Below are 14,685 nucleotides of genomic sequence, written 5' to 3'. Positions count from 1 at the left end.
TGGTTATCACTCTCACTAGTGATGATGACAAGGCAGAGAGCACTTTGCTTTTCTTAACCCATTATAATACATGCTGGAAATGGGGGCTATCAACTTTGCACATTTTTTTCTATGCCATTCTCCCTCAGAAGTGGCTGCAGGGGTGACATATCCAGACTCCAAACTTGATGGGAAAACTAGATTTCCAGCTATTGTAGAAAAGAGACCACAACAGAAACTTACTCATTCCACTTCAATTCAGCTGATTTATTTCTGTACTGGTACATTTCTAAATCCATAATAATGGTTGGACATCATCTTGGATGAAAATTTTGTTACCCTCACTGTCTCACATAAGAAAAATCCTATTTCAGGTAATTTAACTTAATTTATTGAAAATGCTTTTCTTTTTATTCTTCAGCACTTCTCACCAGTCACCGACTGCCAGTTTTCTGCCAATTGATTCTTAAAGTTGGAAACTTTCTGAACTATGTAAGTAAACTGATTTCTTTCATTGCTATATTTCCAAAGATAACAGAATATATAAATGTAAGATTTGGAAACTGAAGGAAGGACCTTTTTTTTCCTGTATCTTCTAGGGGCATCACACTGGAGATGCTGGAGGTTTTAAAATTAGTGCCCTGCTGAAATTAACAGAAATGAAAGCAAACCAAAGCCGTATTACCCTGCTTCACCACATTTTAGAGGTACAGGAAAACTGTAAAATTATTCTTGTGTGCATTATTCTCAAATATTGATTCCCAAAAAAACAAGGGACTTTTAACTCAGCAGCACCAAACTGTAGGTATCTGCAGGATGAGCCTGAAATACGATGAAAACTTTTCCCCTACTCTTTGTGCAGATGAGATCAAATCCATATGCAGTAACTCTTAGAGAGTTAACGCCAAGTTTCTTTTCTCAAGTTCATTTAACCTGTCTGCTTGCTGTTTTCTTTCTCATCTTCTCCAACTGCTCTCTTGTGTTGACGTGTCTCCTAAATGCATCTGTCAAATGAAATTCATTTTAATGGTATGAAGACAAAATCTCAGGTCAGCTTGCACACTGTGGCAGGATGTGGGATGTAAGCTTGAGCAGTTAAAAGAGACTTTTGCTTTCTTTTTAACTCTTTCGTGGTGCCAACAGGAGAAGAATAATGAGTGAGACTAAATTCACCCTTATGCTTGTAAGAATGAAAACTGAAGTGTTAGTTTTTCAGACATGATGTTGTCCAGCTGAAAAACTTCCATACCCTTTGACTGACTGTGTAAGGTAACCATTTTTCACTTCAATTTTAGGAGATTGAAAAAAACTATACGGATTTGCTGCGCCTTCCCAGTGATCTTGACTTTGTTTCCAAGGCAGCAGGGTAGGACGTTATTGTTTGCTTTTGTAATGTATGAATTGCCAACCTCTTTAAAGCTAACAAGGAGCTGAGTCATTTTATGCTGGTGTAATAAGGTCACAGGACTACTCTGCTGTGTGAGAGAGAGGTTCCTTTCTAACAACAAACAGTGTTGAGATTTGCAAATCCACTTGGTTAAGACTTTTTATCTGGGGATCGGTGTAATTTTTCTTTCAGACACTCTGGTACTACCTTGCAGGTAAACCAGTGTCAACAATTAACTCTCTCATTTTCAAGGACCATATTCTTCTTCCCCATGTTGCAATAGAAACATATTTTCCCTGAAATTTCTTGGTCATGTTCACATGCTAGCCCATCAGGAGGTGCCTGTGCAGAGCTGGTAAAAGTAGGGAACAGCTGGGGTGATTTACTGGCCTTTGGAAGACCTCAGGAGTCTCTGAGTTGAGTGTCAGCACAAGTTTTTAGTATATGTGGGAAGACAGTAAAAAATTTGTTTCTGCAGACTTCCTGAAAGACCCAGCAGTCTAACACCAATTTTTTGTGTTTAGTTCAGAAGAATCACATGGAGATAAGTTAAAATACACTAATCACAATCTACATTAAATCTGAAGGTAGACTCATATTTATTAGGTAGATGCTCTTTTTTTTTTTTTTTTCCCCAAGTATTTTTATTCAGTAATGCAACAGAAAATATTATGGCTTTTTAGAGTTATCTGTGCAGGATTTAGTTGGATGTTGTTCTGAAACATGAATGCCTTTTTGGGTAGGAATCATAGAACCATAGAACGGTGAAGATTGGAAGGGACCTTAAAAATCATCAGGCTCCAACCCCCCTGCTATGAGCAGGGACCCCTCACCCCAGACCAGGCTGCACAAGCCTCATCCAACCTGGCCTTGAACACCTCCAGGGAGGGGCTTCCTCCCTGGGCAACCTATTTCAGCACCTCACTGTACTTATGGGGAATAATTTTTTCCTGATCTGTAGCCTCAATCTCCCCTCTTTCAGTTTAAAACCATTACCCCTTGTTCTGCCACTGCCCTCTCTCGTGAAAAGCCCCTCCCCAGCTTCCCTGTAGCCCTTCGGGTTGTGTCATAATAGAAACACTTTTGTTACCTGAAACTAAATCTTGCTAGTCAATTATATAAATGTGCTCTATTTTTTTATTTTTTTTTTATTTATTTTTTTTTGTTAGAAAGTAGTTGTTCTTCAGTTTAGTCAAAGTCTCAAACTTACAAAATTGATTCACTAATCAACCTAATCAAATAACGCAAGGGACTCACGTGTATGCACTGTGGAACACCACATGAGATTTTGCTTATTCATTTGCTGATTTTTGTGGCACAAAGAGCTGGTTAGAACCATAGATGATGTTGGTTCGACAGTGTAACTTCTGGGTCTCCAAGTGAGCTAAATGAACTCTGAGAAGATACACAATTTTGGACTATAACTAGACTAGGGAGAAAAGGAAAGGAGGAAAAAGAACCAGCTAAGTAAAGACATTATTGGCACAAGGGAAATAAGCATGTGTTGCCTATGAATAAAAAATGTTGGAGGAGTTTGTTAAATACTAGAACAGTGAGGTTCTTCCAGAGTCTGTCCAGGGAGGTCTTGAGGACAAAAGTACAGACACTTAGATGAGGGTTTGAGCACAAAGGAAAGGATTTATACAGAGAACTAGAGAACTATCTGCAACAGCAGGGCCCAGGTTAGGTGATTTATTCTGCATCCACTTGCAGAGAAGATACTGTTTATAATAATCTTTTAATTTAATGAAAACAAAGTACTCTCCCCCTTTCAGAATCCACTTTGAAGCCATGCGGGCTGAGGCAGGTGCCAACTTGAAGAAACTGTTGGAAATAGAGAAGCGTTTATTTTTGTCGACAGATGATTTAAAAACACAACATGCAAAATCTGTTCAAGTAGGTAATGTGGGTGAGACCTGCTTCCCTTCCCACTTCCTGAACTCTTGAAATGTCTTTTCAAAGGCACCATAACTCGAGTTACAAATGAACACAGAGCTTTATAGGAAGGGTCATAACTACATTCCCCCTGCACCCTGGTGGAAGAGGCATCCAAGATTTTCCTCCACTACTCTAATGTTGTATTGTGATAAGAAAAATAGCTGAGGACCAGTCAGCTTTGGTGGGGGCAGCAGGGGGAAGAAAGGAAGGCCCTAAAAATTAAATGTTGGATGCAGCTATAAAAGCCTGCAGTGCAATAGAGAAACATGTTTTGTCTCACTGTTTTTTGGAGGAAAAAAGTTAACAGATTTGCATATGTTTTTGTTTTGGGGTTTTTTTGCACATCTTTCCAAATGTCCTAGGTTTTCATGCTCTCAAAACAGGATGTCTTAACTAAAGCTAAAAGGCAGAAATCCTGGTGCTTTTTCTCTCTCAATCAATCATCCCAGGTTGTGCCAAACTTCCTCGTGGTTGTATGATGAAACTGGCAGCAAACAATGAGTTGCTTTGGGCCAGATAAAACCAGGGGAAATGTAAATGGCTCAATTAAGAAGAAAATATCACATACTGTGAATCAATCTTAATTGTCAGTATTTTAAAAACTGGCTGCTCTGTGTTAACCAGCTTGAGTCTTCTGGGCAGCTCAGAATATGCTACCGCTTAATGTGCATAAATTGTGTTGCCAACTGTGTCTCAGGGCAGTCTTGATGCTTCAAAGGACCTGCAGAAGGAATTTGCCACCATTGAGAAGAAGAAGGAAGAACTTGCTGATTATCTTTGTGAAGACAGGAAAATATTGTCTTTGGAAGATGTATTTAACACAATGAAAACCTTCAGAGAGCTCTTCCTCAAGGCCTTACAGGTGGTTTGCATTTCTGACTGCTTAGATTGAAATAGATTGAGAACTATTAATATTATTTTTTTAAAAGCAAGCACAAGCTTCTTTTTTCTCCTACTTCAAGCTGGGCTACCTAAACACTGGTTGCAGGACTATATGAAAGTAACTATTTGCTTGCAGCCTGCAGCAAGAAAAAAGAACGTGGGAAAATATAAAATGTGCTTTGTTTTTTGCTCTGGAGAACTATGAATCCTGTAAGTTGCTGTTCTCACTGTGAAATAATTAATCAGGCCTCAGTGCAATAGGAGCTTAGTGGTGTGTGAAAGAATGAGCAACCTGACATGCTTTATAGGCTTTGCCAATAGGCAGAAGGTAAAATTTCCAATAAGCAAAGCCTAATTGGAAGATATGTTTATATGTAGGTATTTCATTGCACTAGTTACTTCATAACAATATGTTTTCTGTCCCCTACAAAACTAAGAATCTCCCAAGACATTATATATGGCACTTCATTAGTTTATAAGACTATTAGTTTATAAGACTTTGCTCCTTGTAGTAAGGAGTAAGAAAAGAGCAGCTTCACCATAAAAGCTGTGTAGAGCACCTTCCAATCAGTAAGCCTCCAGTGAATATCCGTTTCACATCCCCTACTGAATACTTTACAGCTGAACTAATGTACTTCTTCTAAGTTTTTCTTACTGCCAGGTGATTATGGCTTCACATTTATGTATTGTAATAGCAACAATCACTCTCCTGTGCTAAGTCCAGCAGCCTTCTATAGAGGGAATCATCCACATTACAAGAAGCATTGCAAGAATAGAGACAACTATATTGAGCAATGAGAAGGTGAAAGAGTGCTTTAGGGCAGATCATAGTTTCAGATTAAAACAAAGGAGTTTCTGAGGAAGTGTTGGAAGATGAAAGATAAAAAAATATATCTTGTAATGTGCCCACTACCTGCTTCTCCTGTGAGGCACTAGGCTTCAATTTTGCAAGCAATACAGCTACACAGACTCCAAAATTATGTGATAGCACCACAGACAGTCTGGAAAATACCACACTTGGCCCTTAGAGTTCCTAAAACTCTAGTCAGAAAGGAAAGAATGAAGAGACTCAAGAATATCATGGCTCGGCCAGCTGGGGAGAGCTATGCTGGAAAATTTCAGAGAAGGGTAAATCCAGCAACTGCAGTTATTTTAAGAAACAGTAACAATAAAGGTTATGTAGTGTCTTAGTACAGCTGCAGAAGATTTAAACTACTTTTTTGGATGCTGCTTGTTCACAGCTAGGCTGGAGCAACAAGAAAGAAGCTTCTTTTTATCTGCCCAACATTTAAAGTCCCTTCCATCCTATTTTTGGTTCCTCCTCTGAGCAGCACCTCATCTCAAAGGTACCACAGATGTTGGCCACAGTGAATGTGTATCTGTTAGCTCCATTGCAGACTTGTTGTCATTCTTGCCTTGCTTTCTCACTATAGCTATTAGTAAAGATAATGTCTATGCTTGAAACAGCAAAATGTGGAAAAGTTAAAGGTTTAAATTTTTTAAAGTATTTGGTAGTTCTGTGATTTTTATTTGTACACTAGAATTGACCACATGCATCTTCTCTTTATAGTGCCATTTGATGTAAGCATTAAGGCTAAGGTATAATTTTTATGTAGAGACAAGTCTCCTGTGTAAAGCACTACCTGGTCTCCTTGTCTAGCACTAAAAAATCGTTAGCACTATCTTTCCATCCTCACATCAAATAAGAAAGGGAATAATTTTGATAACTAGTAATCCTTCACAGCTCCTAAGCTTCCTTATAGTGATTTAGGTTTTGTTACTTTGTTTAAACAAAATCCTTCTCTGTTCCCTGAGGTTTCTTTCTGGTTTCTTATCCTTCAGGTAACAAAAACTGGGCTACACAACTGAAATTGCTGTAATAAGGATTTGTCCTCTTCCTTTTCTTATACCTGGAGGTGAAAAAAAAAAAAAAAAAAAGGCTTTTTGAAAAGCCAAATGATCCCCAAAACTGCAGCAGTGAAAAAGAGCTGGTTTGTCACCCAGGGCTGATGACTGTTTGTTTCACCAGTCCTTGAAAAATAAAAGGAGCAGATGGCAGGAGGAAGGAGACAGAGAAAAAATAGCTTCTCAGCTCAAAGATTTGAAAAAAGAAAAAAAATAAAAAACAAACCCACCCAAACAAACAAACCAACCTAGAGCTATCCTGAGAACTGGGTTGTAAAACTGGGGAGAAAGAAACACTGCATGGTAATAGGGGATTGGAACAAACATTAACCTTAGAGCTTGCAGGTGTTCTAAGAGGGGAGCTCCCCACAAAGAGGCTCTCTAATCTCAGGAGAAAGAGGGGAAAAAAGTTAAACAATATCTGATCTAGGAGCAGTCAGTTGATAAGAGGTTGTACAGACAGCTTTATGCAGGGATAGTTCCCCTGAGCACTCCCCTAGGATAACACAGCCAGAGCAGCTGCTACTCAGTAGGGTGCATATGGTGCTGGAACAGGATGCACTGCAGATAGTGTGGGGATAAACAGTTGTCATGGAGCATCTTTGAATTTGAAGATCAAGCAATTATCTAACATCCCTCAAAGTGTAAATCCAAAGTGACACCCCTCTTCCATTTAATCTCATCCATACAGCTGCCTTCAGTAGTCCAGGAAATGGAAAAGGGATTGTGAACATTCATTCCTCTGTCTTGCTACCACTTTACCTTGTTGGGTTTTCTTCTGTTAAAGAAACTCTGTTAACTGTGTGTTTGCATTAATTTGCATGCATATGTTTTTTGAAAATTTATCTTAACAATTCAGTTCAGGCTGGCTCAATCCATAATTTTTTTTCCTAATGTTCTTCAGTTTGTTTTCAGTACAATGTGTGCTGCTCAAATTGCAGGACAATTAATCTCCTGAATTCACTTCCTTTATTTCTTGTGACATGTTACACAGAGACATTCTCTCAGGGCTTACAGATCTGCAAGTCTCCCAACAGCCATGTCTCAAAGACAATATGCTAAGACACAGTAGGAATTTATCAAGCAAGTATGTAGGAGGTACACACTGATGAAGGGCTTTTAGTCTCTCTGTAAGACTTCACCACCTGTACCTCACTCTTTCAGAAGAACTCTCCATTCAGGGCAAACAGATCGTTTTATTTTGTTGTCAAGAATACACCATTTTCCTCTCCTTTTTCAGGCATCCAGTCAAGGTCCCCATAACCTTGAGCCTATAGTGCTCCTTTATTTTGCAGAGACTATTCATGTTCAAAAGTTTCCTTTATTTGTCTGGAAATTTCTTTGGACCAAAGGATCCCAGGCTTTTAGTTTCCATAAAGGCCCTAAGAAACTTGTGCAGGTTTCCTAGGATATTTTCCACTTGTCTTATGGGAACAGAGGCAGATGATTCATAGCAATCATTATATCCAAATCTGTCACCTGACATGTTTCATCAAGAATTGTATCTGCACCAAATCATCAGCATCTTCTGGGACATTATTAAATTTGTACATCACAAACCTCTAAAACAGCAGGCCTAATAACTAGTGATCTACCTACAACACATAGATTAGCTGCTGGCTGGTTGCAATCAAAAGCAGGCAAGCTTCCAGGTGGTTGGGTCAATGGTCTGAAGATGACTGCAGCTCTGGAACAAGGACTGCATAAGCTTTTAAGAAAATGGCTTTTGTTACCTTGATTTTCTGCTACAATTACCCTAGTTGTTCAGAGCTCTTACAACTGTACTACTTATCAAAACCCAGAAATACACTTCCACTGAGTAAAGGTTTCCCTTTACCAGGAGTAATTGTTCAATTTCTTTCTCTTCCTCCGTTAATCATATCATCCCAACACCAGCAGCTCTGTGGAAACCAGAGTCCTGCTTGTCTGCATAAATCCCAATAGGATTTACGTCATCCTGGCCGTTTTATGAGTGGTACCAGTAGACTTCCCACTTGGACTCTGCCACTGAACCCCAGTGCAGAAACACAGCTGGCAAATTTACCTGGTGCCTGAGGAGAAACTGGGAATCATTGTTTAACACAGTTGAAGAGCTACAAAATTTCTGGTGGAAATCCCTGAATCCAAACACTGTAAAATCAAAGCTGCTATGGGATAAATCTTTAGAATGCTAATTAAGTTAACCTAGTATTCTGTTTTGTGGTCAAAGGGACTAGTTAAGAAGAATGCACTTCAGTCCATAGTTGAACCTTGTAGATAGCACTAATGAAAGTAATTGCTGGTAGCATAATTACATGGAGAAGGCCAAGGGGAATGACCTTAGAACTCTCTTGTGCTCTTTACCCTCAAACCTCAGCAGCTCAGTGTATGTATAGGGCATATTCAGAATAATTATTCATTGCAAATTGAGAGTTTCTTAACCAGCTTTTCCTCCAGTAACTCTTCTTAATTACTTTTTTATTTGTCATTCTGTCTGAATGCAGGAAAATCAAGAAAGGAAGGAGCGAGCTGCAAGGTCTGAGAAAAGGAAGAAACAGCTTAAAGGAGAAGATGCGAAGAGGCTAAAGGGAGATAATGGAAAGGGCAGTATATTTAGCAGAAATTAATTCTGGTTTTATTCACCAGTCTTTTGCTAATTAGGAGGAAATTATCTGTTTAGTCTAATACAATGACAGTGATTTAGCCACGGATGATGTAGTTGTCAAGCAGCGTAGTATGACATCAATTTTCAAGTGCACAGGAATTATCAGATCATGATAAGGATGCTACAAAAAATATCACTCCCAAAGATCAAGTTACTACCATTTTGCTTAGAGTTGGGTGATATGCTGCTATTGCTCTGAATATTTGTTGAAAGACTCTTAGGGTTACAGAGAGTTGCACCTACTTGAACTTCAAGCCTCCACTGTGTCACTGTGGCAGGGAAGTTGTGTCACGTGTTACTGTTACCACAACATCTGTTGTTGTGGGTTTTTTTCTGATTAGGGGCCTGATTTCTTAAAACTGTTACATGTGTGCTTAGAGGAGTGTGTGTGCTTCCCTGAAGAATGGCTGGATTGACATAAATGCAGAGAAGCATTTGCTGCGCTGGTCCTTGTTGGGTGTGAAGCATCTAGTGCTAATGTTGGGATGTGTATATTTTAAAACTCTATCTAAGCAAGTACCTGACATTCACTTTGAAATTTCTGCCAATAACCCTTCAATAAGGTTCTTGATTCTTCAGAGAACCTCTGCAAAATGGCATTAGTAAATCTGAGTGGAGTTCATGTAAATATTACACTAGATGTTCATCCCTTGGAAGGCTGCTTTTCTGTATCGAGTGTCTACATAAATGGCCTTCTTCTAGGTCCCCTTTCACAGTTTTATGATCTATAGAAATATATTTTTAAAATACATATAAATATACTGAAAACTGACCAAAACAAAGTTTTCAATATTGTCTTACAAGCTGTACTTCAAATACATTTTATGCACTTTGCAATCGTAACATGCTTAATATAAAGCTGCAGATTAGAACAATAAGCTGTAAATACAGAAAAGTAACTTGGTATATGGTAAAATAAAATTATAAAGCAACATTCAGTTTTAGGATTATAGGTGTGTTTCAACCAACTGAAGAGAAGGAGGGCCTGACCTCATGAGCCCTCTGTGCTTCCAAGATGCAGTTTAGGTGTAACTTGTAATTTTTGGTCCTTTGTGAAACATGGGTTTAATTCTTGGGATATAAACTTAAACACAAGAGAGTATTTAGAGTCTGAACTATTTTTCAGTACTTATTTTAGAAACCTATGCATAGCATTAGTGACAATGAGAGGCATATTTTTAATCTATTTTTATCTGCATTGGGATATGGTAGCATAAGCTATAGAAAGCATCAGTTCTGGCATGGCAGAATGTTGAAGCTCATCTTAACATTCTTCAGTGCATGTATAAACCTTTTTCCTTTTTAACCATATCATTATCGAGTTAAGTAACTCTGTATGTGTTTTCTGAAGGAGGGAATGAAAAAGGAGCAAATCTGATGAAAACCTATTAGCATGTGCTTACAGGATTATCAAGGCCTGGTTGCAGAAAGAATTAAGTACACCTTTAACTTTGCAGATATCTCCCTTGACGCCACCAATATACGGCACACGGGGTAATCCTGTGCATAAATCTTTAAGGCCCCAATCCTACAGCCTTTGAATTTCTGACCTTAACTCCTGTCACATGCTCTGTCAGTGTCAATATCTGGTTTATCCAGTTGTCTGAGGATCATTTCTCTGCAGCTGACAGATCTGACACAGAGAGCGCAGAGCAGCAAACTCTTAGGGCAGGCAATAATACCTTGAGTTAAAACAGAAGAGGTGAAGGCAGAAGCACCCATCACTGATGTATTATTAACAGGTTACAAGGAAGGGCTTGCACTTATTGAAAACTGCTGAGCACCAGGCTAAGTCAGAAAGTGTTACAGAAATTCAAATGTATGGCATGATTAAGAGAGCTGAGCTGTAGCCTACTTGATTCCATGTATTTTAAACAGCTTTTCTGTTCCTAAAAAACTTTGCTGACAGGCTTCTGCTGATTTTGGAGACTCAGACATCTAGGGTTTTTTAAAACTCCTTTCAGCATGTTAACATATGTATTTACATTAAGATTTATTTTCATGCATGATAATGAATTAAGCTTTATTTTCATTAGCTTCTCTTGCAGCAATTTCCATTACTGAGCACTTAAATTCTTCAAACAGAATTGTATCAGATACTTGTATAGTCCAATAGATACGTTATTTCAAGAGAGATAACATATAGAGGTTTCCTTAGCTAACCAAGTGGAAAAACAAGTTGCGTCTAATGCAAATTTGGGGATGCAGCTAGTATCCAGAGTAAGTAACACAACAAAACCACTTAAGAACAAAAAGGGAAAATGTGCAGTTAAATATTGGATGAGAATGTGTGTTGCTCTAATACTGCAACTGTAGCAGAAAATTAAATGCTATTAAAAGACGAAGAGCAAGTAAATGTTGATGCACAGTGCAGGAATTCCACAGCATAATTACCATCATAACATATAGAAACAAACTACGAAAGCAGAAGCCCCAGTCCAGTTTCTTACATTGATACATTTGGTGTCAAACTCAAGAGCTTTTCTCTGGCAAAATTCTTATTGTCTCTACTTACACAAGACTCCATCATTTGGCTCTGAGTAACAGATATATGATAAAATGTCATCAACATAAATTGGTCTTGCAATAGTAAAAGCTTTGAGTCTTCAAGAGGTGAGGAAGTAAGTAAATGTTCTGCTGCCAAAAGCTTAGTGGGTTACTGTTCTATTGGTTGGATTTGCTTTTTTAAAGCCTGATTTTAAAACTGTTTAGTAAGGACAAGCACAACTTTCAATACAGTTTACTTACATCTGCTACATTCTCTAAGATGTATTTGTAATCCAGGATGTATTTCACTTTTGTATATGTTCATTTTAGTAAACAGAGCTAAACAAATTTACCCAAATCTGTGAAGCTTATTAGTTGTTGTTTTAAATCATATACTATCAAGTAAGATCCCAAGTGACTGTTTCTCCTGTGCTGACTCTGAACACAGTCTTGGTATTTTATTTGGTTTTTCAACCAAAATGATTCTATGGTTCTATGATGGAACAGTAAGGAAAGTTTTAGAGGAGATTTTTAAAGAAAAGCCTGGAATGGAATGAAACTGGGATAAAGTACAAAAGGGATGATCAAAAGTAGAAACATCATCATCCTGGCACCACTTTCCTTTGCCAGCTATCACGACAGACCAAGTACAGCAGACATGGACTTCATTAAGATACTCAGTGTGGTGCTGAGTATGAGGTGAGTACAATTACAAAGGGGCTAAGGTATCAGGTAAAGAGAAATGTAAGTAATTAACAAGAATTTCTGTTGCATAGCAGGACCAGACCAGCTAAAAATGATTGAGGAGATGATTGACTGGTGCAGAAGATTCAGATTAGGTCCAGGAGTTGTCAGTGTGTGGCTGTGAAGAGAAACATGGCCAGTGCTGGCTGTTCCCATGTCGAGTGGAACAAGTTTAAGGTTGACTGGTCTGGAACGCTGGGGAGCTCTAGACTGGTTGGTACCAGGGCAAAAAGCCCAGAGTTTGGCACAAAGCCTGTGCATTTGGTGTGTATTAGACCACAGGAATCAAACATCTTAAAAGACTTCACAGTAGCCTTCCATCCTTACAACTGAAATAATGGTAAATATAAAAGTAAAGGTTAAAATTCTGTAATGCAAAGTTTTCAGACTCAAGCTGGAGGCTTGTCTTTCAGGCCATGTTAGATCATATGTGACATCTGGCTATGAATATATAAGTGAAATGCTGTATGGTGCGTGAGAAGTGCCAATGGAAGAAAAAGGCAGCAGCATTTCAGTGTGTGAGGTACAAGCAGAAGTGTGGGAAAGGAGCTGACCTTTGTCACATATGTGAAACTTGACAAGTCCTGGAATGACTTAGGTGAGATATTTCCAGCTGAAAGAAGACATTAATTCCTGTGTAGAGGACAGCAGGAAACTTAACATGGACCATAGTGCACAATTCTAGTTGCTTGTGTTCAAGAAACATGAACCAAATTCAAAGCAGGTGCGGAGCAGGCAGAGGGGAATGACCAGCAAATTGAAAGCCCGTCTTTAGAGAAGAGAAAACAATCTTGTATTTTTCTGTCAAGCAGAACAAAGCCAGAGACTGGATGTAATTCCTTCTATAAATACATACACAGGAAAGGGAGAGGAAGAAGTATTTAAACTAAATGGCAACACCAGCACAGAACATATGCATATAAATTGGCCAGAAGGCTGGAAATCAGCAGAGGTTTATAACTAGAACAGCTCTGGAACAGTTACTCAGTATGAACACTGAGGTGTTGGATGATTTAGTTGACTGCAGCAGGCAGGGAAGCTAGGCTCAAGCATCAGGAGCTCCTTTAAAGTCTTCTCTTCCATGATTATGACCTCCACTGATCACTGCTAAATACTCATCTGGAGCATACACAGTGTTTCATCTTCCTTACCTCCTTTTCCTAGAGGAAATATTACAAATGGTAGAAATTAAGTAGAGTAAATGTCTACTCTGCCACCATGACTGCTTACAAGGTGCTGTAGTCTGGTGCACACATACAGAGCCCACCTGCCCATTTGAACTGGGCTGCCCATGCTGCTGTATTTTTATTTCTCTGTTCATTTGAGCAGTCCAGTAATTTTTTTTTCATCCTTATACCAGAGTAACAGATTGTATGAGTAATTCCTGCATCTTGACCGCTGCATATGCAGCATGTTTGTGTGTTCTCAGATATATATAATGGTATCCCATCTGAGCCACAGCATAAGAGGAGGAATGTATCACCCAAAAATGCTGAATTTCTGTCTCTTGCTCTCTCAGTAGGAATCACACACATGTGTTTGCCAAGAGGATTGCACAAGCAGCAGCTGATACAGTTCCTCCTGTCTGAAGCTGCAGCCTGATATGTTCTGCTGGTGTTTTGCTTCTGTGCATGCGTGTGTGTGCGGGCATGTATGTGCAAATAGATGTCTCAGGCATCCGCCTGGACGCATTCCTGTGTGATGTGCTCTAGGGGATCCTGCTCTGGCAGGGGGCTTGGACTAGATGATCTTTCGAGGTCCCTTCCAACCCCTAGGATTCTGTGATTCTGTGATTCATGCTAGCACAGCTGCAGGTCCAGTCTGTAAGCTTACACTTTTCAAACTGCTTTTTTTAAGGACATGGTGCCACGTGCCTGGACATACAGGATGCATGTCACAGAAAAAGTCAAGCCTAGTGTATGGCTCATGCACAGGGAAGGGGTTATGGATGCCACACACCGTCTCTTTGCCTGTCACCAGGGAAGCGGGCACATAAATCTGTCCCTGTGGCACAGCTCCACGTGCCTTGCTTGTTTATTTGTCTCACAGTGACAGCCCTGTGTTTTTTCAGGTCAGTGTGCAAGTGGATGTGTGGGAGTGCATGTGTGCCTCACCGAAAGTCCTGTGTGTCTCAGACCACCAGGACAGGATGTGTGGCTGTCAGCAGGCTATGTGCCAGTTCAGTAACAACAGTCATATGTATTTTAGGCTGGTGTGTGTGTCTGTCAAACTCAAAGCGCCTGCCCACGTTTCCCAGGCCAGCGGGTGGATGTTTGTGTCTCATGACCGGCGGGTGCTGCAGTAGCTTGTGTGCCTGTCCTTCTCCCTCCGACTGTTGGGTATCACGGGGTACTCTGAGCGTGCCAGTGCACGTGTCAAGCTCCTGTGTGTGCAGTTCTCTGTGTGTCTGGCACCAAGAGTCCCAAATGCCTCAGAGCGACGTCTGTCTGTCTGGCAGTGACACAGGCTCATGTGCCACAGGACTCTGTGTGTCTCCACAGTGACACAGCCCTTATCCTTAAGGCCAGTGCATGTGTCTGTCTTCTTGTGTCGCCGTCACGCACACCTCAGCACTGCTCGTGTGGCTCACGGTGACAGTCAGGCACCGCAGGACAGCACATGTCCATACATCCCCATGACACAGCCCCCACGGTGACAGCCACACACCCTGCACACACGCCGGGACTGCCCGGCAGCCGCCGACCTCAAACCCGCGGCC

The 14,685-nt window shown here is 40.0% G+C and overlaps 1 protein-coding gene across 1 annotated transcript in view; it reads left to right on the top strand.

Annotated features, from left to right (window-relative positions):
• ADSSL1 (adenylosuccinate synthase like 1) overlaps positions 1-14,685 on the top strand; it is a 72,913-nt gene that overhangs the window by 32,409 nt on the left and 25,819 nt on the right. Inside the window, exons 19-22 of the mRNA XM_009995854.1 lie at positions 401-471; positions 1,275-1,345; positions 3,142-3,262; positions 4,002-4,166. Coding sequence (XP_009994156.1) covers positions 401-471; positions 1,275-1,345; positions 3,142-3,262; positions 4,002-4,166 — 428 coding nt within the window. The remainder of the gene's footprint in view (positions 1-400; positions 472-1,274; positions 1,346-3,141; positions 3,263-4,001; positions 4,167-14,685) is intronic.

The sequence above is a fragment of the Chaetura pelagica genome, unplaced genomic scaffold, assembly GCF_000747805.2.
Source record: "Chaetura pelagica isolate M959 unplaced genomic scaffold, ChaPel_1.0 scaffold664, whole genome shotgun sequence".
NCBI lineage: Eukaryota > Metazoa > Chordata > Aves > Apodiformes > Apodidae > Chaetura > Chaetura pelagica.
The sequence above is the reverse complement of the archived record's forward strand: the minus strand, read 5'-3'. Positions and strand labels throughout refer to the sequence as shown.